The sequence below is a fragment of the Capra hircus genome, chromosome 17 (assembly GCF_001704415.2).
Source record: "Capra hircus breed San Clemente chromosome 17, ASM170441v1, whole genome shotgun sequence".
Lineage (NCBI taxonomy): Eukaryota > Metazoa > Chordata > Mammalia > Artiodactyla > Bovidae > Capra > Capra hircus.
In genome coordinates this window covers 3,858,532-3,884,131 of record NC_030824.1, presented here as the reverse complement: position 1 = coordinate 3,884,131, position 25,600 = coordinate 3,858,532, and the positions used below count along the sequence as shown (strand labels likewise).

General features: G+C 54.4%; 1 protein-coding gene across 3 annotated transcripts in view; it reads right to left on the bottom strand.

Annotated features, from left to right (window-relative positions):
- The window catches only part of MN1 (MN1 proto-oncogene, transcriptional regulator), a 49,395-nt gene extending 24,005 nt beyond the window's left edge, over nucleotides 1-25,390 (bottom strand). For all 3 annotated transcript variants that reach the window (XR_001919358.1, XR_001919357.1, XM_013970805.2), the window contains exon 1: nucleotides 20,094-25,390. Coding sequence is in view for 1 of the 3 variants with exons in the window: in XM_013970805.2 (XP_013826259.2) it covers nucleotides 20,094-23,850 (3,757 nt within the window). In the remaining 2 variants the exon portion in view is untranslated. The remainder of the gene's footprint in view (nucleotides 1-20,093) is intronic.

Genomic DNA, 25,600 nt, shown 5'->3' with positions numbered 1-25,600 from the left:
AGCCCCTCTCTGGGGGGGATTCACTTAGAGGTCCCCGGGGCAGGGGGGTGGGTGCTCAATTCCCTCTTGTGGCCGCATTGCAGCTAAAGCCAAGGATGATAAGGAATTTATCAAATGAGATTTACACAGGGAAACCCTAATTAAGAGGTTGGTCTCCAGTTTAATTGCCTTCAAACCTAGGCAGGCGGGCCCAGGCAGATGGATTTTCAGTCTGACCTCATTAAAAAATAATAATAACCAAATAGAATACAGAGGAAAATCCGAAGTCTACAATGTGGCTAGCAAGTAGAGGGGGGCAAGGGGTATGAAGGGCCGGGGTCGGCCTGACCCAGAATCTGCTAGCTGGCGCCCCCACCTCCTTCCAGCTCCTGGGCAGGCCTCAGACCCCGAGCTTGTGGTCCTTCTCTCTCCTCTCTGGAAGTCTGATGGTTTGGGCGCCCTCTCCCCAGCTCCTTGAAGGCCCTTCTCCCCTAACCCTTGCTCCCCTGGAAGCTGGCACATCAAATATAAATTGGAAGCATGCATTTCCGCCCCCACCAAACCCAGGCGCACGCCACACACCAGACAAAACGACTACAGGCCTGGTCATCTGGGGTTAAGAATGGTTTTTGTTTTTGGCAGGGAAGGCGGAGGAGCCCAAAGGAACTGGCCTGGACGATTGTTCCAGGCATGAAAGACAGAAGGAAAGATGGGGGCGGTGGGGAGAGGGAGATGGACAAACACCTGGGGAACCACAGCCAGAGGCAGTTTCCTGTTCCCCAGGGGATGACATGCAAAGTTTTTAAAACACAAGGGGGGGATGTGGACGTACCCCAACTCTGGGCAGATAGAACCTTGCTCTCTACGTGTACCCTTTTCACTGCCCCGCCCCCAGCTTTGTTTGATTAAACCATAAATTAATACATGAAGTGGAAAATCAGAAAAGATTTCTTTCCAAAAGCAAAATCTAGGGAAAAAAATCTCCAGCAAATGGGCTTGCTTGCTGTCACACAGATCAGGGGAGAAACACAAGCAAGATGCAGACTCCTAGAAGGTGTCCCTCTTTTTGCTCCAAGTAGTTGCCCCAGGCCAATGACAATGTAACAAGTCACAGCTAAGGGTGCTTCCTTCCAGCCAGGCACAGTTATTTAGTTTTGTTTTTTAACATTCCACTCAAGTATTTATTTAAAAAAAATTTTTTTTCGGCTACTCCACGGAGCTTTTGAAACCTTAGCTCCCCCACCAGGGATCGAACCTGCAATGCCAACGATGAAAGCAAACAGTCTAACTCTTGGACCACCAGGAAGTCCCCAGGCACAGTTTTGAAGGGCAACTAGCAGTTTGTTTCATAACCGCCCATGGAGAACACATTGCCGCCATCCATACACAGTGCAATTAATGTGCTGTACACATTATTAGCATTGCTGCTATGATTTTTTTTTTTTTTTTTTTTTTTTTTCAGAAAGTTCCCTAACGTTAGCAAGCAACTGATTTTCAAAACCCCACATAAACAGAGACGCTCAGATGTGGGTATGCGGGGCGGGGGTATTGAAAACTCTAAGGGGCTTCGGAAAAGGCACAGTTTTTGCCTCTGATCTGTTTCTCACTGACTTGCCTTCCGAAACATCTAGCCGTCTGTCTGGGGAGCTTCTGCCAGCTGCCACCATGGCTACCATCCACAGCACCCAAGATCACCTCCAAAACTCTGTAGGTCGATTTTTCAGGGCCCACAGGGAAGAAGTGATGCTGTCTAGGGGCACCCCGCTGCCCACTTTTCTGTGGCTTGCCACTTCTTCCCCTTGTAGGTCCCCGACTCGTCCCGCCCAGAAGGTGGAAAGCACTGTATTTACCTCAGGGTTTTGTGACCACTATGACGCGCCAGACACGGGGCTGAGAGCTTCCCTTATCTCCCCTGATCCTCACCAAGGCCCTTGTTTAACCCAAAACCAGATGAAGAGACTGAGGCCCAGGGCGTGAAGGGACGGACGGAGGGGTGGGGCGGGGGTCAGGCCACTACCGCCGCTGCCTCCTGCGCTGTCCTCGTTCCCAAGGCCTGGGGTGCAAACGCCAACGGTCCGCGGTCAGGACACTAACAGAGGAAGCTCCGGCCTCCTCTCCAGGGTCAGGCGAACCCTGATGTCTGTCCCAAGCCTTGAGTGAGACAGAGGCTGTGTCCTGGGCCCCTGGGCCTCGGGCAAGCACAGCCCACGGAAGAGAAGGGCTGGTGAGGACCAGTGTCCGGGCGGGAGTGGAGGGCGAGTGAAGTTAGGACAAGGAATTTCGATGCCCAAGGCTCCCTCCCTTTCCCACTCAGCCCTGCAGAGATGAGGGCTGGGACTTCTGAGCCTGGAGCAGCCCCACCCACCTCCTCTGCAGGACACCACCATCACTCCTGCTAGGCGTCAGGAGTTTTGGGGTGGTACTGACCCCCAGCCCTAGGACTAGACAAGGATGCACCCCAACAGCTGACAAAGCCCCCTGCTTTCATTCATCCAATCTCTGGGCACCCACTGGCCATAGGCCAATGCCAGGTGCTGGGGAAAAACTGCCTCTTCATCTTCATTCTCCATTTACACAGCAGAGGCCCTGCTATCCTGGCCAGCGGGCACGCCCCAGATCCCCTCTCCTCACACTGGCCAGTGTCCTGTGAATTATTAATGTAAGTGTCCCTTTTTTTCTATATATTTACTGGGTAATTCCCTCTCTTAACAAGCACGATGCCTGTTTTACTCACAGCACCGATTCTGGCACGGTGCGGGACACAGGCCATACGCTCCCCACTCACAGGGCTCCTAGGAGATACCAGAATTGACCCACCTGAAAGACAGGCAGACTGAGGCTCAGCAAGAGTGCCAAGCCTCACCCAAGTCACACCGAGCCACCTCCTGGCCCCCAAGCCTGGGGCTCTGCCTGCTGCCCCTTCATCCACAGGGGACAGATGGCGAAGATCTGGACAGTCAATGGCACGACTGACATTTGTCAGGAGGGGTGGTGCAAGGCTGGGAGCTGATTTTTGTTTTGGGTTCTCTTTTTTTGCTAATCTCTATTTTTACTTTTTTTTTTAATTGAAGTATAGTTGGTTTATGGTATCGTTGGTTTCTGATGCACAGCAAAGTGATTATTTCAAGCATCTGTCAGTGAGAAATCAGCTTCCTGGTTCATCCTTACGGGTTCTGAGTACAGATTCCCAAGTCAGGTAGGCCCAGGTGTGAATCCACTCTCTGCTCCCCACTTCCTAGCTGGGTGACCTCAGGCAGGTCTCTTTCCCTCTCTGAGCCTCAGTTTTCTCAGTGGTAAAACGGGATTTGGTGTGATTGGTGCTCAGTGACCACGGCCTGTTACGACTCCTTTGCAACTCAGAGAGTCAGGGAGGAAAGCAAAAGAAAGGCTTCCAGAAGGTGGACGCCAGGCCCGGGTCACCCGGAGGCTCAGTCCGGCTGGTCCTACGCCTTCCTGCCCCGTGACCTCTGAAGGGCCTGGAGAACAATGCCTGGGAGAAGAAGGAAACAGTCTCCCTGGGCTAGGACGTGAGCCATGCCCCGCCCAGATCGGGGAGAGGATAGTCACTCCCCTGACGGCCCCCCACCTGCGGCAGGCTGAGTGCTCCCTGGGGCCTGAGGGCCGTCTCCTGGGGGAGGGTGGAGACACCCCTGTCCTAACCTATGGCCCAGGTGCTACCACGCTACTGGAAAAGAGTTTCTGCCTCCTTGGAAGGGACCAGACAGGAAGAAAGAGAAGGGCAACAGACATTTCTCAGCTACTCTAGACTCAGATGCAACCAGCATTAATCACTCATCTAGTATGCGCCCTGAGCTTCCATCCTCTTGTGCCCAAGGCCCTTCCCTGGCCCCTCACTCCATCATTCTCAGAATCAAACCCATCCTCCTGACTTGAGTGTGATGACAGACCTCAGCGGTCAGGCCCCTCTTGCCTGGACAGGCTACACACACACACACACACACACGCGCACGCACACGCACACGCACACGCACACGCACACGCACACGCACGCACACACACACACACACACGGCCCCTCCCTGTTCCTGGAACTTGCCTGCTCAGGCCTGCCTCGGGGCTCCTGCTCTCCTGCTGCCTGGAACACCCTTCCTGCAGAGCTGGACCGGGCTGGCTCCGGGGTGTAGGAACCTATTGTTAAATACTCAGGAATTCTGCAAGCTGGCTGACAGCTGACGTTACAGCTTGACATTGGTCATGGTAGGAGTATTTACACCACGGGAATCAGCAAATGCTCTAAGCAGAACTTTTCCCTTCCTGGAGAGCAGGCTGTTAAACAGTTCCAGCACACCACGGGCTGAGTCCTTCTCATCACTCAGGGCCCGCCTTAACCATCACCAGCTCACAGAGCCCTCCCCAGTAGCCCCGTCTAGAACCTCTCATGCCCATTGCCTTCTGATTCTCTGTTCCTGGCCCTGCTCACTCTGTGACCTTCTTCTTATTTGTTGTTTGTCTGTTGGTCTGTCCTCTCCCTTAGGATGTAAACTCCTCGAGGGCAGGAGCTTCTGTCTATCCGCTTCCCCACTGAATCTAGGTGCCTAGCACAGCGTTGCCATGTGCTAAGCATTTGACACACGTTTTGTGAGTCAGTGCTGTGAGTTCAGACCTTACTACCATGTATCCAGTTTTGAAGCTCACCTCAATCCTTCAGTGTAGTTCAGGGGGTCTCAACCTCGGCATTTTGGGCATCTAGGGCTGGTTAATTCTCTGTCAGGGAGGAAATGGGGTGAGGAAGACGGTCCCTGAGTGTTGTAGGTTGTTGAGCAGCTTCCTAAAGGAAATCAACCCTGAATATTCATCAGAAGGACTGACGCTGAAGCTGCAGCTCCAATACTTTAGCCATCTGAGGCAAAGAGCCAACTCATGGGAAAAGACCCTGATGCTGGGAAAGATTGAGAGCAGGAGGAGAAAGGGGCAGCAGAGGATGAGATGGCTGGATGGCAACACTGACTCGTGGACATGAGTTTGAGCAAACTCTGGGAGATGGTGGAGGACAGGGAAGCCTGGGGTGCTGCAGTCCATGGGGTCGCAAAGAGTCAGACACGACTGAGCGACTGAACAGCAACTAGACTCTACCCTTCAGATGCCAGGAGTGGCCTCCTTTCCTGTAGTTGTGACAAGTGGACACTGGCAGGCATCCTGGAGGGAGGGGAGGGGTTCCATCACGCCAGGGCACGGACCACGGCCAGGGCCCCTCAGGGGACTGTGTCACTTGCCTCAGTTTGCCGCTGAGAACGCTGAGGCTGGGAGAGGGGCTGGGACATGGCCCAGGGCCCCCGGGCGGAACAGAGGATGAGTCCCCTCCAGCGGATCCTAAAGTCCTTGCTTTCACAACCTTCCCCCCACTGCTGCTCACTGCCGCCACGGCCCAGGGCTCAGCGACCCTCTGAGAGAGGTCCAGGGATCCCACCTGTGTTACGCGTCCTGGAACCTATGATTCACTGGTCCAGGGTCACGCAGCGCACAAGAGGCAGCGCTGGGGTTCGAACCCGGGCCTGTGTGACAGCTAAGCCCTCCCACCCTCACCAGCGGGAAAGGGTTGCCCACTCACTCCCAGGCACGCTCGCTCTCTATTCAGCCCAAGCCTATCAGGTTCCCAGGGCCCCACCTGAGGTGCCAGACGGCGGGGGGTGGGTGGGGAGGGGTCTAACTTCTTCATTGCCAGCACCCAGACTGTTTATGGCTGGCACAGGCTCCTGGCAAGGTGCTCAGGGGACAGGGGCCTGCTCATTTCACAAATTCCTTCCGCGAGGAGGCTGACCATTCTTCACACTCATCAGAAAGCTGTTCCTTCGGAGCCCAGGAGGGCTGTCAGGTGAAAAGAAAATAGCGGAGCGTTGGCATCCCAATGCCAAGGACCTGGGCCTGAAACCGCAGCTGCCCGCACCAGGCTGGGGCCAGCCCACCGAGGGGTGCACGCGGTCTGACTGCCCCCCGGGCAAGGACAGGGTCTGACAGCGAGGCCTGAGATGGCTGCTGCAGGAGCAGCGGGTTCCAGCCTTGCCCAGCCCTTGGCCACGTAACAGGTACTAAGATGTGCCTGGGTGCCAGGCCCCGTGCTCAGGGCCCGACGTACAGCCTGGCAAGGCTGCCCTCCAGCCGGCATGACTCCATAGCCCACGACAAGTCACGTGGGCTCTCCATGACTCATTTCCTCACCCCCTAAGACAGGACAAACACTAGCAGCTATACCATCCTGCACTCCGAGGGGTCATACGACAGGACAATGGAAACCCCAGGCATGGAGGAGGGGGGCTGCATAAAAGCTGGGACTGGTATAGTGTTTCCTCAGTGTTGGGCAGGCTTCTAAGCATCTACTCACGTGTGTGTTAACTCAGCAAATCCTCCCTGCCCCACGAGGTACACACTGTTATCCTCTTTTCCTGATAAGGAGATGAAAGCATGGAGAGGTTAAGAGCCCTGCCCAAGGGCACACAGCTAGGAAGTAGAGTTGCTTGGGTCTGAACCCAAGTGGTCTGGCTGTAGAGCCTGTGCTCTTAGCCACATTATTATAGAATCATAGTCTCATTTAGCTAAAATTGTCCTATTTAATCTTCACAATAGTTCCATGAGATAAGCACTATTTTTTTTTCCCCCTTTTTTCAACTTTAGGAGGAAATCAAGCTGGGAGCCCTGAAGAGGTGATGGTCACAAAGCTCAGAAGAGCCAAAGAGCCAGGCCTGAAATCTGGACCACCCATCCGGTAGGATCCAGAGCCACTGTGCTTTCTCCAAGGTCAAGAATTGTCTCCCATTACAACCCATACCTCCTACAGCTCCGAAAGAGGAAGGGGAACGGTGCTGCTAACAATATGCGTCACGGTGCTTCCTACAAAAGGCTTGGGAATTGCAGACTTGGGAGCCTGGTTTGCAGATCCTCAGCAGCCAAGTTACGGGGTCAAGAGGTAGCAAGGCAAGATGGAAGCCGAAGTGTAGCTTGTCGTGTAACTATGCTGTGTGACTTTGGCTGAGTTGCTTGCCCTCTCTGGGCCTTAGATCTCTCAGCTGGAAAATGTTGTGGAGAAGAGGCACAAAAAGAGAGAAGCTTTTCTCTCACTCTTTAATTTTACCTATGCTTTCACCTTTGTGGTGTGTCAATGGCGAAAATTACAAGCATGTTTTCCAGGATACCCATGTACCACGGCACTACAGCTTCAGTCTCCGTCACGTCTGGACATCTGAGTTGCCAGCACAAGTCTACCCAATATCTCCACATACGCACACCCTGGCAGGAAAAATTGGGTCAGCAGACAGTGGCCCAGAGCAGCCAGCAAAATAAACTCTCAAAGACTTTCCACAACGATGCCGCCGCAAAGTTCTGCTGGAATGCACAAAGTAGGCCTTCTAAGAAGTTCTGAATTTCCACTCCTCCCAAAATGGCCACAGAGGCCCTGGCAGAAAGGCAGAAAGCTGACCCACAGAACCGCCCCTCACTAGGCACCCTGGAGCTAAAAGCATCCTTTTTCACAGCTGTCACTAAAAGGGGAGCAGGCAGTGGGCACCTAGGACTCCTAGGAAGTAATGAAAAAGTCAGGGATCAAGGGACACACCAAGAGGATGATGGGAAATTCCCTGGGGCAAGACAGGTTAAGCCTCCTACCCAGGGAAGGTAAGGGGGGCAGGGGCACCAAGCACAAAGAGTTCAAATCTCAAGACCAGTTTCTCTGTGGAAACCGTCCAACACCTCCAAGCCCACCCCAGGAAGAAGAAAGAAAAAAATGTGGGTACACCCATCCCCTCTCCCTGTTCTCAGCCTTAACGTGGGCAGAGAAGAGAATTACCATTCCACCCTCTGCAGTACTAAACTTCAAAAATCTTGGGCGCAGAGCAGAGAAAGAAGGGGCCAACCAAAAACTGGGACACCAGTTTTTGCAGGCTTAAAAACAGATCAATTTTACTCTAAAGTTTAAAATGAAACATGCTCCTGTTTGGGAAAAGAATTTCATTAGGAGGAAAATATAATATAAAAATACCCATTTAGAAAGAATGTGCTATTAATTCTTAGCACTCTATGCAGAAGGGAAAATTGCATTTTTATCTAAATGGTTTTTCTGCATAAGCCATTTACAATATTCTTTGCCTCTCTATAATAGGCCCTGCTACCATTAGTAGTGGGACGACCAGGCTGAGGGCTGAAATCGCCCTCAAACACATTTAATACATAACCCCTGAAAATCTATTCCAACAGGGACCTCAGCAAACAGGCCCAGCATTCCTTCTTTAAGGAAGAAATAAATATTGCTGAGGGGGGTTGGGAGTGGTGTGCTGATGGGGGAGGAAGGAACAAGATGGTTTAAGTTAAAAGCAAGCGCTCTGGGTCCCTTTAGCAGCGTTAAAATCGCAACTGATTCTGGCTGCATGATTGCAACCACTTGACTGCCTGTGTGTGTGCAGTTGTGTGTGCTGGTATCCACCCCCCACACACATACAAACACACACACACTCATGGGTTTCCATCAAACAAGCAAACAAGCAAGGGATGAAATTCAGGATATGAAAACAAACTATTTTTAAACACTAAAACAAACACACCAAGATAGCAATACTGTTATTTTCCCATTAAACTAAGTTTCTCTCAATTTGAAAAGTGAGAAAAATCTAAACAATACTTCCAAACAAACTGCATCGAGCTTGGGTGTTGTGGCCTCCACCGGCTTTAACAACGGAAAAATCGCTCTGTAGAGAAGCAAAAACAGGCGGGGATGGGGCCAGGCGGTTTCACCCATGGCCTGCCACGTCCCACCCAGCAGGTCCCCCCTGGATGCCCAGTCGTCTCCAACTTCAGAAAGCAATACTTTTTGTTTTTTCCAAAAAAAGTTGTTTTTTTTTTTAAAGTCTTCCAGCTCTTTCTCTCTTGGATTCCCAAAATAACTACTTACTTAATACCAAATGTCGGGGAGCTGAATTAATTCATTAAGGAAACGCAAGGGATGTGACGGACACCAAGCGTGGGGGCCCCCGTGATTTTGCTGCCAGGAGCCAGAATGCTTTGAGCTGCTCTCTTCCGGCAAAACTCGGTCCATAAATTCCTCCTCTCAAACCAGGAGCCCAGAAATGTCATAATTATAGCTGATACAGGTAACAGGTGTGCCCCTCTGTCCCTCCCACGCCCCACCACCCGCCTTCCAGACAAGCTGCTGGAAGATTTAGTGGTCTAGCCAGGGGTGTCGTAATTACCGGAAACGACTCTGGTTTTAAGGGTTAGATAAAGACCCTCTCCAAATTTAAGGCCAGACACCGATGTCCATTAGACTTTAACGGGCCCACATAAAAAAAAGAAATTGTATCCTCATCTCTCCGAATGCCTGCTTCCCTAGCGCCTCGAGTTCATTTCAGGCTGGCTCAGCGCCCAAAATACTCCTGTCCGGCCCTTGCTCTACAAACGCATGGACTTGGTAGAAACTGATGTGCCAGGCATTAAGCAACTGGGGAGGGGGGCTCAGGAAACCCCTTTGCTCTATAATTGTTACCGCCAAAACCTCTCTTTTAAAAAATAATAATAAAAGTGGAATTTTAACCTCTCATCTAGAAGCAGAGAGACAGGGAGGCTCTAGGGCGGCCGAGGAGAAAGAGGTGTGGGTGGCTGGTACCCAGAGATGCCTGGCTGAAGAGCCCAGCACCATCAAGAATGACACATGCTCCCCTCTGAGACTCAGTGTTCAGAAAGGCCAAAGCTGTGGGCTGTTTTGCTGTGTTTTTCTTTTTCCCAGCTTTCGAGACTTACGCATGCTTTTTCTTCCTTCTTTGGAAGTCAAGCCAGGCGTTCCTCTAAAAGTTACACACACACACAGCCTCCAGCACTACTGTCTGTCCAGGGGCAGTGTGGAAGGAGCCCCCAAAGAGGTTTACGATCCCTCACTCTCCTCCACGTCTGCACTCAGCTCCCAGTCAATTAAGAATTAATGCTCAGAAACTTTCCGGGGACTAAGACACCAGTAGGAAGCGGATGTTCTCTGGCCGTCTCCGAGGCGCTGGGAGGCTGAGTTTGCTGGCTTGGGCTTTTTCTCCCTCCTTCCAGACAAGCGATGCTTGGAGGGGCCTCACCCTCCCTTTCTGCCCTGGGAAGGTGGTGGGAACCTCGACTGGGGGCCTTTATTCCATGACGGGCAAGCGGGCCCATTAGTGCATATACACACACTCTCACACACACACACACACACATACACGCACACATGCTTCTAATCCCAGCAAAATGCTTCACACACACTGAGCACAAAATAAATGCTTATTAACTAAACTGACCCAAAATAGTGAAATGTACAAGTAAATTAATCATGCCTCTGCCGGAGGCCTAACAGGATTACAAATTCGGCAAAAATTGACCACACGGAGATCAATGAGCTTCTACTTAAAACTCAAAGGCGCCAAAACTTTGTAGGAGCTGCTTCTTGGAGAAAAAAAAAATGTATTTTTTCATCTCTTATTAAGACTCCTAAGGCCTGTATGTGTGCATGTGGGTGTATGTGAATGTGCTTGTGTGTGTACTCGAGTTGGGGGGGGGGGGCGGGACACGGCGGTATGGGCGTACATGCCTGCACAACAAGCAGAAACCAGCAAAAGGCAACCAGAGCTTTATGCCCAGACAATTTAGAAATAGTCACGGCATAAAGATCGTGAAATTGCTCCGGTTTAAAAAAAAAACAAAAAACAAATTTTGGTCCACAGCCTCCCTTTCTTTTCCCTCACACATCAAACAACCACTAAAAGTTACATCACAGGGGATGAAAGTGATCACTTTGTTTTTAGCCAATTAGGTCTCACTTGCTACAGAAGTTTTAAGGGCTGCTGATGGCTGGACCGTGGGTCCCCCCCACCAAACAGGAGGAAGACAAACCTCCACTGTGTCCAGCTCCTTTCCACACTAAGCTTATCTCAAGCCAGGGAAATCTTTCTCTTGCTGAATTTGTCACTTACTTGCATTTCCCTTTTCGGCTACCATCAGAAAAAAAAGGGGGGAAAACACACACACACACACACATATATATATATATACATATTGTGTGTGGGGCACTGTGTGCTTTTTAAGACGGTGAGACCTGCCTGCGAGGTCTGTCACAGACAAGAATATCCCTAAAGAGGTTCAGTGCTGGAAGAGACGCATCAGTGGTCACTTTATGGGGTCACCAGGGAAAAGGTCACTCCTTTTTCCCACCCCCATCATCCCCCCAGGAAACACCTGGGGGCATCTGTGAAACTTGATGCTTTGAAACAGGCCCCCTGGGACCGGCTCCTCTGTAGGACAAGCTGGCCACAGCCACAATACAAGGGCTCAGCCTGTCCAGGGCCCGTCCCGGTCATCATCTCCACTCTTCCCCTGCCCTACGCGTCTAGCCTGGCCTCTGACTGCACAGAAAGGGGGTCTGATTGCCAATAGACCCACCATGTGGTCATCAGCCCCAAGCTGAGTCCCCTACATCTATTTCCCCCGTATAGCTGCAGTCATGTGGAAGCCCCAGGCCCAGCAGAGGGGAGCTGAACCAAGAACTTTCTGTCCTCTGTGAGGTCTGACACCAGCCTGCAAGCCATGCCCTCAACCCCCAGCCTCGACCAGGAGATGGTATTATAAATGACTTCGACACTTATACATTATTTTCCATTCCTAAACCCTGTGTTGGTAAATAACATTTCAACTCTGAGGGGCACACTTCTCCCTTCTCCATCCATCCCTCAATCACTGTCCCCCACAAAGAAAATAAGCTACACCCCAGTCTGCGCCCAGTGTTCCTAACTGCGGCTGGCATTTTCTTCCTCTGCCTTCCAGCTCGTAGGAAAGAACAGAGTGTCCACATCAGGACTCAGGCCCTTGAATTTCAAGGACTTTCCTAACAGCCCATGAGATCTGGGTAGAACCTGCTCTCTTCCCTGTGAATTCTCAACCAAGCCAGGCTTTCTCTGGAAGGCTGAGCTCTGGGGATTTCAAAGCAGGCTATGTTTTCTGCCGACTTCCCTGGCCCCTCTCTGATCGTAAGATGGTCCCTCAGAAGTATTTTATTCCTGGTGGTCGTTGCCAATCACTCAACAATGCTTGTGTTCCCAGATCCAAAGGCGCCTGAAAACACTGCTTCACGGTAACTTTAAAGGGTCCTATCTTTTTCACATCACACCCTGCCCTATACTGGATGAACAGGGGGCCGGGTGTGTGTGTGTGTGTATCTGTGTGTGTGTGTGTGTGTACAAGTGCATGCACATGTGTGCGCATCCCCTCTCATTGCAGGAGCTCCCAAATACAACCAGGAACATTGTCACTGGGGCCCCCACCTCTGGGGCAGACAGATTTCTTTCCCCAGTCACGCACCACACGAAGTCACCTAAGCCAAAAAGGCCCAAGCTTGCCCAGCTCCAGTCAAAGCGTTGACCTGAGCTCTAAGAGCAAAGGAAACCTCCATGCCCAAACTCTTTAAATTATCATCAACAATGAGAAGGGAAAACTCATTTTAAATCCTCAGATCGCATCTCCGGGCCACTTAGGTCTCACAAGAGAGACAGGGCTTCTGGAGGAGGGAGGGGGAGGCCCGGAAGGGTCTCAGGACCCAAGTTAGCCCACATCTCCTGCAAAGGCATGACAATGTTGCCCATTTCTGAGTCGCCGTGGACAGGGTTTTTGAGACATGCAGGATAAAAACAAGAGATGGTTCCCTCCAACTTTCCAAAGGCCATCCGAGTCAGTGGGCCCCAAAGATGCCTCCACAGAATGGTCTCTTTGGGTCCCTAATCCATCTTCCAACATACCTGACTCACCTAAACTGAACACTAGCACAGGTAAGTCAGACTGAGGCCCAGAAAACCAGAGATTCTCCCCCTAAGAATGGGAATCCCAGGGCCAATTGCCAAAGAGTCCAAGGTCTTCCAGAGACATCAAAGATGGGAAGAAGACAGAGCCTTGGGGTCACAGGGTCCATCCTACCAGCTACAGGGGAGGCGGGGCAGGCTGAGTCTGCTGGACCCCTGAGCTTTAATGATCAGAACATAAAACCCTGCTTTCCCTCTAGCGTGTGAGCTTGCGTGGGGATGTTTATTGGAGGTTTCCCCTCTTTGGGGAAAAGTCTATCCCACATATGATGTTCCTTCTGGGATACTCAGAGAACCAATTTGTTATCGTGAACGTGCTAAGGCCTCCAAACTGTTAAATTCAACTGCCGTTATGTTTAAAGGGCATTTGGGTCCTTACGGTGATGTACATAAATCGTGAAAAGTTCCACGCACGACCGCCATAAAGTACTCCCTCTGATCCCGCTTTGCAGGAAGTGGAGGTGATGAAACCCTGCCGACTTTCTCAGCCAAGAAGAAAAAACGAGAATGTGGGATGTTGGGACTATGATGGACCCCCCTCTCCGGGAGGGGGTACCCAGGATGGCAGTCCAAAGGGGACTTATGGGACCAAAACCGAAAGCCATCGGGGCCCAGCAAAGAGCCCCTTGGATTTCTCAAGTCTGGGCAGCCTCTCCATAGCACCCCCCCACCAACCCCTGTCCTTCCTGGACAAACACCATGTTGGGAGCAGACCCTCCTCTTGCTTCCCAAACCTCAGAGGCCGCTGATTAAAATGCAAGCCAGCAAACAAAGCAAGCTTCGGCGTCCTGCAATAATTACACCCCGTGAGAATGATGGCTTGCAAACGTCCCTTCTCTGTGCAAGTATAAGAAACTGAATTCTGCTTTTCGATCCAGGTCACAAAGTGAAGTTAGGATTTCGGGGCCCCAGATGTGCACACCCACGGGGTAGCTTCTGACCCACACCCTAAAGTCACCAATGGGCCCACGAGGCTATGTGAGGATGCCTGCTGTCGTGTCACTGGAAGATGGCAAAAAATGATCAAGGCTGCCGCAGCCCTGAACAACCCCATCCTGCAAAAAGTGATGGGCCAGGGTTCCGGAACCATCTCTCCCTTCCGGTCCGGTTTGTGAGTTGGGGGGACCGTTGGCTGAGCTGCTGTACACCAGGACACTGAAGGCAAAGCTGTGACTAATTCAAAAGCCCAGCGTCCTGTCCGCCAAGGCGCTGGTACCAAAAGATTACAATAAAGGAGAGGAATTTCCATAAATGAGAAGCAGCGTCCGCTTCCCACCACTGGGAGGGGGCGTGGGGGAGGGGGTGGTGGTGGCGGTGGGCCCTGATTCAAAAGATTCCTCTCCCCGGCTGGAGAGAGTTCAGTTAGCTGAACTCAGCCAGAGACACCTCCACGCGCAGAACCCAGCGAGGGACGACGTGCGTCTGCTACCGAAATACTCCAGATCAAAGTCACCCACAGCCTGGGAGGCCCGGGAGGCCGAGATTTCGTAATTAGGATCTTCAAAATCCTCCTCTATTTTTAGGACGTGCGCTCATTCAGTCCTTTAGAGAATCAGAACCTGTCAGCTAAGGCCAAAGAGACTGAAGGTTTGGTTTCTCTCCCTGCTTCCCCCATTCCCACCCCCCCACCAAACCCTACTCTGCTTTCGGAAAGCAGATTAAGGGGAAACTAAAGGAGTAACTGGATGATTTGATGGAAATATACTTGGTCATGCATATGTATATGCGCGTATGCTGGGGAGGGGTTCCTTCCCACGAGAAGGCCATGGGCCCTGCTCCCCTCCCACGAGCTGCAGACGGACCCCGACCAGACATCGCACGTCGGTCACACTCTTTCAAGCCAGCCCCCAGACCACTTTGCCGGGCTCCAAGGTGTACCAGAAGGCGAGGAAACTTGAAAAATGTCCCCCAAATGTCTCTTTTCTCAATCATGCACTCGTGTACATATCAACATCTCTGCCACTAGCAATCAAAACCCACACTAGAATCTGTCCACCCAAGACGCGCCTAAAAATAGACATCGTCCGAAAACAAACACATTGCCTGGGCAAGTCAAAATCCTGACTTGAGTCAAAACGATGAAGCTGGGGTTCTTCCAGCCCCTCCAGACTGAAGACGTGGGTGGAACAAGCAGGGGGGCATTGAGGGAAGGATGTAAAGTGACCCCACTAGTTACAGGGGACCCCTCCATAGATTCGGGGGCCCCCATAGATTCAGGCCCCCTCTGATCTAAGAGGTTGGGCGCTTTCATGTCGCAGTGCGCTTGGGCAGCCTTCTGGCCCTCACACAGTGCCTGGACATTTGATCCTATTACATAAAGCTGTAGTTTTTTAATCTCTAAAATTAACCAAACATAGGTAAATACAGTATTTCTTACTTGGAGTATTTATCTCTTAACAGCTTTCGGTAAAGCAGATCACTCCCTGGGCAAAGAACAAGACTCGACATTGCTGTCACTCAAATGGAGAGGAAAGTGATTTTTGCTAAATTTTCCAGCATATGGTGGGTTCAGGAGATTCTGTGAAATCCCAAAGATAGGCTCATGTTTGCCCTTCCAGAGTGGGAAGAATGCCCCTCCTCTAATTTCACCTGGTCCTCCCAGACTGTTTATTAAAGATGTATATTTTATATCAGCCAGAGAATCTCAAGTAACTTCTTGGCAAGGGCAGCTGTATTTTCAGGACCCATTAAGATTCTTTGTGGAAATTTAAATACCTCTGTCAGACAAACAAAATCATATCAGGAATCATAGAATTTCATTGCTAGAAAGAGAAATTAGATTAACTAACCCTCACTCCTTTCCTAGAAATCTCAATAAAATAGAAGTACATTTCAATAGTCTCTTCCGGTCTGAGGGGCCTCACCAGAAATCTAAATGAATTAAGGTTTAAACTAAGAAAGCTAAAGCAAGCTATCCTGAAAAAGGCCTTCCATCTACAAATACTGTAAACATCAATACAGATGATAACATATAAGCGTATATTCCATATTAGAAAGCAGAACCTATTTAAAATCAAAACAGAAAAAAACCCAGTGGCAGAAACCACAAGTTCAATGCCGATAAGCTTCAGCCCCTTGGAAATCCTTGTCCTTTATTAATATTTAGTAGAAATGTATAATTGCAGATGTGCGCTAGGTTGGGGTTTTATGTCGGGAGGCGGGCAGAGAAGACAGGTTTATTACAACCATGAAATATTAAACAAGCACCAAAGAAGAGTAGCTGTGTGTCCCGGACTAGCCAGGGAGCAGGCAGGCCCAGACCGTCAGCTGCACAAAGGGGGCTCCTATCTGTTTACATTACCCCTGATTAACACCTGCGAAGTTTTGGGTTACATCTTCCGGAGGCTGCAAAAGTCACTTGAAGGCATGCAACCCGTGCTGGGTGATTTCTTGGGGAAATAGGACTGCAAGGCTTCGCCATCCCAAAACCAGTTGGAAGGAGCCTTAAAAATTCTCTCCACAGTGTGAGGAGTGGGGAAAACGACTTAGCAAAAAAAAAACAACACTAGGAGCCTTCCCCCTTGCCTGCCCCCAGGACTGAGGAAATTCAGCATTCAAATCCTGCCTGCCTAGTACTACTCAGCACCGCTTTACTGGGCTCTGACTGGAACATTGAGAGAAGCATGAAATTCCAAAAATTTCTCCCGCATCACTGTAAAAATATCATACTTCCAAAAAGGGCCGGATTGCATGCAGAGCGTAGACGGAGACCCCTCCCGTTTCCATGTGTGTGAAAGAGTGTTTCTAGACATCTCTGGATTTCATGATAGAGAACAGCCAACAGAATGGAAGTTTGGCAAGGATAAACTTATTAGGGAATAGACTTAATTCAAGTTTTGAAACCTATAAGGGACCTGTGGGCAGGGGCGGAGGGACATACTTTTTTTAAGCTTAATACCCTTTATCTACAATCTATTAAGATTTCCCCTTCTCTCTGGGTTTTGACATTCCTCCATAGCCAGACACCTATTACAAAGATGGGTGGATGATTTTGCAAACTAATTTCAAATTCAGGTAATCCTCACTGATTTAATAGATGTCTGAGTAGGCCCAAACTCAGGCTGGTTTTTCTTTTTCCCCCTCTTTGCACAACCTCACCCTTCCACCAGCCCAACTCTGTGCAAACAGAATCTCATGAGGAAACCTAGACTTTCATGATATAAAAGTTGTTTGGCGGGTTGATTAAGAAGTCAGAGGAAGCATAATTTGCAGAGGCTCACTTTCCTGTTTTTTTTTTTTTTTTTTAAAGAGCATCATCACATGTGATTCTGGCCTAGACTTTGTGAGAAGTGTAACTTGCCAGTCAAGTTCCCTCCCCTCCGAAGGACATCTAAACCCCACAAGACAATATGGGCACGTCCTCTCCAATCTGAGCAGGATCATTTTTGTTAAAGACCGACTAGTATTTTGTCATCGGAGCAAAGAAATTTCAGAAACGGTGTTAATATTTAATCACATTAGTACTGGCATGTTTTATGGCGTGACAAAATAAAATATCATTACAAAAAATGGGCTTTGCCTGAGGTGGGGGGGATGGGGGCGGGTGGTGAAAGAGTGCTCGCTGGGGTTGGAACTTAGAGAAGGCACATTCACAGCTGCTTCGTGGCTGATGGGACCCTGGGCTTGTGTTTACAGAAAAGCAGGATGCTTTCCTTTCAATTCTTTTTTTTTCCCTCTCTCTCTACTCTGTTTTGAAGGGGTACACTTCATTCTGATTTTCAACCAGGGCACCGGGGGGCCCGTTGAAGGCTCTGTGTACCTATTTATACAACGTGCAGATGGAGCTGCGGGGTGTTATCATAATGAAAAGTTTAATCGTCCTTATTTACTACCAGTAAGGGAGCAGGAATCAGATGCAGATATCTTACAAAGCCTTAACTAGCAGTCCCAAGGCTGCAGAAGCTGTGAGTGACCTCAATTCGGGGCTTTATCTAGGAAACTGTCCTTCCTACATCACAGAGTGGAAAACAAAGGAGGTCAAGTGGGTGTCCCTGCCGAGGCTTCTAAGGCAGCCAGCCCCGAAGCCGGTCCCTGGAGGAAGTTTCCCATCTCCTGTGTGCAGGGGAGGGTTGTGTTTAGTGTACAGGGGGAAATCAACCCCAAAACTGACTAGCATCTGTTTCCAAAAAAATATTTTCCTTCGCCTGACGGTGATAATGAAACAAACAAAACAAAACATTTCTTTAATGACATTTCTTCATTCTCAGTCTGCATTTTTTTTTTCTGCAAAGGAAGATTAGTGGGCTGAGAAGGGAACAGTGCAACACCTTGAAAAAAAAAAAATCTCATTACAGCCATCCAATTCCTCTGCACCTAAGGCCCTTCAAAAGACTTGCAGGCCAAGTGCTATTGGTTTTTCTTTATTAATTCTCTGAATCGGGTTTTTTTTTTTTTTCTTTTTGACTCTTCTCACACCATTTTGGCCAATGTGGTCTTAATTATGGGTGCGGGGAAGGGAAGGGAGAAGGGGAAGGGGGAGGGGCAGCCAGGCCTAGCCAGGTAGAAGTGACAGGGGCAGGCATTTGTGCTAACCAGCTATCGATCGCAGGACCAAGATGTTGTCTACAAGAAAATAAAAGAGAAGGGAGGCAAAGCGACCAGGCTGCTAAGTCCAACTCCATTTTTTAAAAAGGTGGGGCGGGGGGGGGGCCAGGGAGAAGCAGCGGAGGGTCCCAAACTAACCAATTTATGGCCTTGCCTGGGAGAAGCCTGGAGAATGCTGATGCTGGCCGCAGCATCTGCTGTGCATGCTAAACACCCAGCTTCAAATGAGAGAGCGGCGTCCCGGGCTGGGCAGTAGGCGAACAAAGAGAAAAGCAGCAAGGCCGCATTCATGAATTAGAAAACCCAAGCGGGAAAGCTACCCGGGACGGGCGGTGAAAGCCCGGAGTTCTGAGCCACCCAACTCCTGCCGCAGGTCCCCTCCCCCTCTCCCTCCGCCCCCATCCCCTGGTCCTAAAACCAACAGGCACCTTAAACCCTGGGTCAAAAGACGGCAGGATGCAGGATGTGGGCTGAAACTGAAGGTAGAAACTGAAGGCAGAGGAGAACCACTCTAAGAGAACGCAAGGATCAGTGGACGAATTTTTTTTTTTTAAGACACAGTTAAATCGCCAGCTACAGACTCCAAGGTAATAGCCTGGTGAGACCAAGGGGATTCAGGGAGATTTAAAAGCAAAAGGTAGGAATGGGGTGGGGGTAGAAAATGATGCTACCTAAAAAGGCCCCATAAAAAAATAAAACAGATTTCTACTGCAGCCCAGGTCACCTTTAGGTTTAAAAAAAAAAAACAAACTATTATTACTTTAACGGCAATGGTGGTCCATTTTACTAACCCCCACCCCACCCACCTTAAAGGCCTCCTGGCCCGACAGGGAGGGAATGCTTAGAATGCAAAGGAGAACTGGAAGCTGACATCTGTCATCAAAGCCAGGCGAGATATTGACAAACTAGGGTCCTTTGTGTCTTAAGAATATATATCCATATCCCCATGCACAAATGATGCCCTGGTCGACTGGTCTGGTCTCTGCCAAGTAGACCCCACCCTGACTCCCGCCTGCCACTTCCCCCGCCCCAACCAAATGTCAAGGAGGTGCACTCTGAAAAGGCTGCCTGCCTCCTACAACCCTGACAGGTCTCCAGTTTTTCAATGAAACTCTAATCGTTAAGAAGAGACAAAACAGCTATTCATTAGGAACGAATGTCAAATTAGGCGTTGCCTCTGAATGATGCTGCGGACACCAGAACTGGTAACTTTTTCCCCCAAAGATGCTGGCACATGCGAGGGAGCTCAAGTTGCAGGCTGGCTGACTAGGAAAAGATGGGGAGGCGTTAACACAGCTTCCCAGGTGTCCTGCCAGGAAGTGGAGGCTGGAGGGGGGCGGGAGGATGGTAGGAAACTCCTGAAAAGTGGAACAGGCCTGAATGCTGAGGGGTGAGGAGGGGTCTGAGTGTGAAAGGGAAGAGGCCTAGTCCTCAGGGGACCCAGAAACTCAGCTAAAACTTGACAGGGGGTCCTCTACAATAATCCCCAAATGGGCGCCACTTTAAGTTGTTACCACTACAGCTGTGAAACTAGAGTCTACCTGGCAGCACCTAGGGGGAGGGAAGGGGGTCTGTCCACGGAGCCCCTTGGGTAACCAAAGGAAGGGTACCAGCTCTGAGCTGGGCGTCAGGAAGGCCCTGTGCCCTGCCGACCCTGAGGGACCCTCCCCTTTCCTGGAGCCTTCAAGGCAGACGCCAAGGCCAGCGATGGGGGTGGGGCGCGTATCTGCCAGGTGAGAAAGGAACCGGGAACGAGGGCATATACCTTCTTTGCTGTTGGGATTCTGGGGTTTGGCCTTCTCCCAGGGCGCCAGCGTCTTGTCCTCCTCTGTGCCGTCCACCAAAGCCTTGTCAGCCGGCATGTACCAGGTGGCGCCGTGCTCTGCCATCAGCGAGTCCAGATCAATGGTGCTCATGGCGCTCTTGACCGCCTCAGAGCAGCAGCTGCCCAGCTCGCTGTCGCCATTCTGCGCGCCCGAGGCCCCGACGGCACACTCACCCTTCTTGCCACCCTTGAGCCCCAGGGGCTGGTCCTCAGAGATGCTGAACTGCTGCCTCTGCAGCTGGATCTGTGCCTGGAGGATCTCCAGGGGGTGGATCTCGTCAGGTGGAGGGGCACCGCCGCTGCTCGTCGGGGTCCGAACCTGCTCCAGGCCCGGCGTGCCGGGATGGCCCGTGCCCCCTCCGCCGTAGCTGTCAGGGGTCGAGGTAGACGTAGACAAGATGCCCAGGCCAAGCGGGGGCGGGGGTGCCTTCGGTCCGTGTTCCCCGGCGCCCACCCCACGGGGAGGGAGTTTGGGCGAGCCTGTCACCAGAGGGCTCCTACTCGCTTTGGCCAGGGCTGGGGGGTTGTCGGAGCTGGAAGACACCTCGTCCTCGTTGGCGTAACTCGTGCTCACCTCGTCGGAGGCGAACTCGCCCACATGCGGGGAACTACCGTCCGACTTGGCCCCACCGTCCAGGGACGCCATGAGGTCTGGCTGGTCCCCCAGGAGCAGCTCGGCCCCCTTCCCCCACGACGGCGACGTGAGCGCTTTCTCGTGAGGCGTAGGCGCCCCGCGCGCCTCTCCCGAGTTTCCCCCGACGGCTGCGCCAGGCGCCTGCTGTTGCCCTGGGCTCACACCAGGCGCGCCCCCGCTGTCCGGCGCCGCCGCCGCCGAGTACTTGTCGAAGAAGGTCCCGGGGCTCACGTGACCACTGTCCCTTTTTCTGCGCCCCCGTCCCCGGCCGCCGCCCCCGGGGACCGGCTTGCCGTCGTTCCCCGACGTCGATTCCAGGGTGTAGTTGGGGGAGAGGCTAGTGCCGTCCCCCTGGGCGGGCGGATTGGGCGGCCCAGAGGCTTTAGAGCCGCTGCTACTGGTCCCCGACTGGCCTCCGGGCCCTGGAGCCCCAGGAGCAGTCCCTCCTGGGAAGTAATCCGAGCCCGGGTTGCCGGCCACGGCCGCGCCGTCGGTCTCGTTCTGGCTCAGTTTCCTCTTGCCCTCGGGCGGGTTCTTCTTGTTGAAGGTCACGTTGAGGTTGGGGGCCCCGAGGCTGGCGATCATGTTCTGGCAGGCGGTGGAGAGCGCAGCCAGGCAACTCTGGCCGAACAGGTTGTCCTTGGAGCTGGGCTTGTTGAAGGAGCCCAGCGAGAGCGCGCCCAGCTTACTGGCCGAGGTGCGCTGGCTGGGCTGGAAGTCAGGCTGCGGCGGGTATGCGCCCCCGCCGCCGCCGCCGCCGCCGCCACCGCCACCGCCCGTGCTGCCACCGCCCCCGCCCGTGCTCGGGGGCGAGTTCACGCCTGGGCCGCTGTGCGGCGTGGCCTGCCGGTTCGCTGCGCCGAACGGGAAGCCAGGCTGGCCCCCGAGCGCGGGCGTCGTGAAATCAGGTGGCTGGGGCCGGCGCTCGGAGGGAGCGCTGGGCAGCCCCACCCCAGCCCCGGGCGACTGCAACTGGCCCAGGCTGGCCAGGCTGCCCCCGAACTGCAGACCAGGGGAGGGCAGCCCGGGCACGTGGCCCTCTCCGGGCATCCTCAGCGGCTCCTGCAGAGAGCCCCGGAACAGCACCCCCGAGCCACCTGGCGGAGGGGGCGGCGCCAGTCCTGGGTCGTGCGGGCCGCAGTCGGAGGGCAAGCCTGAACCTCCCATCCTGCGGGGCAGCAGGTCGCCGGGCGGCGGATGCGGACCTGGGAACCACGCGCTCTCCTGAGCCAAGTGCTGCGCCTGCGGCTCGAACGTGCCCAGGCGCCCGGCGCCCGCGCCGCCGCTGTCGCGCTCAAAGTTCGGCTGGGCCAAGCCGCCCACTGGGCCGCTGTGTACCAGGCCACCCTGGCCCACGTCCCCGGGGTGGCCTAGCTGGGCCAGGTTGGGCTGGCGCAGCCGCTGCTGCTGATTCCGCGACGCCATCTGCTTGATCATGAGGGCCGCGTTTTGGCGTTGCTGCTGCTGCTGTTGCTGCTGCTGCTGCTGCTGCTGTAGGGACGGGTGGTCCGGGGCCGGATGCTGCAGAGGTGGCCCCGAGGGGAAGCTGTCGGGCACAGGCGGCGTGAACTCGCCGGGCAGGCCGGAATAGGCAGAGGGCGAGAGGTGGTTGTCCAGAGCGCCATTGTGCATGCTGCCGTTCCACGAAGCGCACCGATCCACTCCCGCGCTGCCCGGGAAGTCAAAGCGCGGCCTCTTGGCCACGTTCATGTAGGGGGGTGCGTCGAAATGCTGCAGCCGCTGGTTGGGCGCCTGCTGCATGTTGAATACAGGCTCGGAATAAGGGTGCATGCTGCGGTTCTCCAGCCGGTGGATGGGGTACTCGAACTGCGCGTGTTGGTTGGGCAGCATGGGCCCCCCGTCCTGCAGGCCGCCGCTGGGCGTGCCCGCCTCGCCCTGCTGGGGACGCGGGAGCGCGGGCGGACACGAATTTTGTCTGACTAGAAGCCCAGGCGGTGGCGGCGGCGGCTGCTGCGGGGGCGGCTGCTGCGGGGGCGGCGGGGCCTGCTGCGGGGGCGGCTGCTGCGGGGGCGGCGGGGCCTGCGGGGGAGGCTGCATCAACGGGTGCCTGGAGCCGACTCCAGGCTCCAGCCCCACGGGCATCTTGCGGGTCCCGCCGAACCTCTCGAAGAACACGCCGTGCTGCTGCTGTTGCTGCTGCTGCTGCTGCTGCTGCTGTTGTTGCTGTTGCTGGGCGTGCATTTTCGACAAGCCCACCATGCCTGCAGCTCTGGGCATGGCCGAGGCACCCGGGAAAGAGCCCCCGGGAACCTGACGACCCGCTGCATAATGAGGCAGCTGCCCCTCGGAATCAGAGGGGGAAAACATGTCGAAATGTCCCGAGGGCGGCTCGCCCGGGTAATTGTATTCCAGCGAGTCGACGGCTCCTTGGTTCGCCACCCTCCGGGGCTCCAGACTATGGGAATCGGAGCCACCGGAGGCGGGCAGGCCGTGGAAGGAGGCGGCTCGGTTAGGACTCTGGTCCAGCGGCAAGCATGGGGCAGGCACGGCATGGCCCGAGGCGCCCGAACTGTGGAAGTCCGGCAGGTTCCCGGGTCGCTGCGGGCCGAAGCTCTCCGGCCCCTGGCTCTCAGCCATATGATCGTAACCCTCGGTGAAGGGCGGCTGGCTGCCCAAGCCGCCGGCAGCGCCGCCGTAGCCGAGCAGGCGACCCCCGTGCAGGCACGAGGCCCCTGGATCCGGTCCGCCAAAGTTGCCCCCAAAGTGGGGGTGATGCTGGTGGGGGTGGTGGCCTCCGGGGTGGCCGTGGTGCGGCTGTTGGCCTCCAAAGAATCCGTGCACCGGCTGCGCCTGCAGCCCCCCCGCGTGCAACTCCGAGTGGCTGCGCGCGTGAAAGCCATAAGGCTCCATGTTCATGCCCAAGATCGGGGGTTCGCCCAGCCCGCTCATGGCAGGGTCCACGGGGCCAGGGGGTCCCCCCGCGTGGAAAGCCGGGGCCTTAAAGTGGGCGTTCATGCTTAGTCCGGCCTCGTTAAAGTTCCTCTCGCCCTGGCCAGCGTTCCTGCTGTTGATCTGGGGCTCGAATTGGTCCAGCCCAAACATACTTGGCGGGGGGCGGGGGGATCAATAGGGCATGACAGCCTGCTCTCCGCGGCGCGCCTCCGGCCAGCTACTCGTTCCGGCCCTGGCTTGGGCGCTCAGCACCGCCGGGGCGCAGCGCGGACTGCCACCTCGCCTGGCTTGTGAAGGCTTGGGGCTATCAGCTCCTCTCCCGAAGCTCTCGTTCTGCCCGACGCGGGCCTCTCACATCTTGCGGCGCCTCGGGGCCTCCAGGAGCCGTGTTGGGGGGCCCATGCCCCGGGCGGTTGGTACAGCCGCGGGTGGGTTTGCGGGGAGGGGACGGAGCTGCGGGTGACTGAAGACAAAAAGTTAAGTGGGGGGAAGGAGGCGGGAAGGAGGGAGGGAAAGCAGAGCAATCACCTTCTTAAGTCCGATCGGGTTGGATGGGGAGCCCCTGGACGCTGCCTGAAGCCTCCCGGAGTCCGTGGCGGAGCTGCTAAAGGGCCAGGCAGGGAGACCCTTCAAAACCGTGGCTGGTGCCGGGGCACAGACCGAGCGGTCCCTCCCCCCTCCCCCTGGAGTCCCCGCGCTCCGCAGCCGGAGCCTCAGCCAAGCACGATCGGCTCGCACAGTCCCCGTCGGCCCCAGCAAGCGGCTACTGCTTCTTCAGCGGGTCGGAGGACTGGAAGCTCCGCTCGGCATCACTGGTGCCCGCCCCCGAGCCGGGAGCTCAGCGGGGCTGAGGAGGAGCGGCGGGCGCCCGAGGTTGAAACCGAGGGTTGGTGGAAGGCGCGGCTCCCCTGTTCCGCGGCGGGTGCGCTGCACCCCGGCGCGCCGCTTCGCGGCCACGTCCGCTGCCTGCCGCTTCTGTCCTCTGCTGTTCGGTCTCTGAGTTCGCGGGGATCTCCGAGCCCCGTTCCAGGCGCGGGCGGGCAGCAGACGAGGAGTTAGGACGCTCCAAGGCTAGGTTCCCTGCCTCCGCGCCGAGGTGCTTCGCAAGTCGCCCTCGGACCCGGGGAGGGGGGCGTATGCGGGTTGGGGGGCCACGCTGGGCTAGCAGGCTAAGGCTTTCCGGGTGCGCTTTCGGAGCCCGGAATGGGAGGGGGCGGGGGCAGCTCTGGGGGGTCCGCGCACCCCTCTCCTGGCTGGCGGGGGGGCCCTGCGTGGGGCGTTCCGAGGGTCTCGGCTCCCCTCTCTGTGTCTGCCTCTCGCCTAGAGCCGGGAGAAGCAGCAACAAGTTTTGCATTTCAGCAATCAATTTCAGCCATTACATTTGCACCAATCAGCGCAGCCCGAGCTCCGGGCCGGGGGCGGGGCTCGCTCTTAAGGTGGTCCTGGGTGCTGACTGCTGAGGCCCCCGCCACGAACCCTCACTTCGCCTGTTCCGGGGTCCCCCGCACCGGTTAACCTCGGGGTCCGGTGCCAGCGCGTTGCGGGCGCGCCCTGGCCTCCCCGCGCACCCGGCTAGAGAGGGCGCAGGCGGAGAATGGCGGGAGCTTGGCTTTGTTCACCCCGCTTCCCATTCACCACAGTTCCCAACTCCCCACCCCCAGCTGAAGCGAGACCTGCGGGGTGGCTAGGGGGCGGGGAGGCCGGCGGTTAGCGGTGCGGGGCGCTCAGACAATGGGGTGGCCAGGCAAAGATCCTGGACTCGCCGCGGAAAGTCGCTTGGTGTCGACTGCACTTCAGCACTGGAGCGAACCTTCGGCTCTCCACCGCTGTCTGCTTACTTGTGGCACCCAAGTTAACCGACCCTTGGATTTTTCTGGAGGTGAAAACAGACAGGGAACCC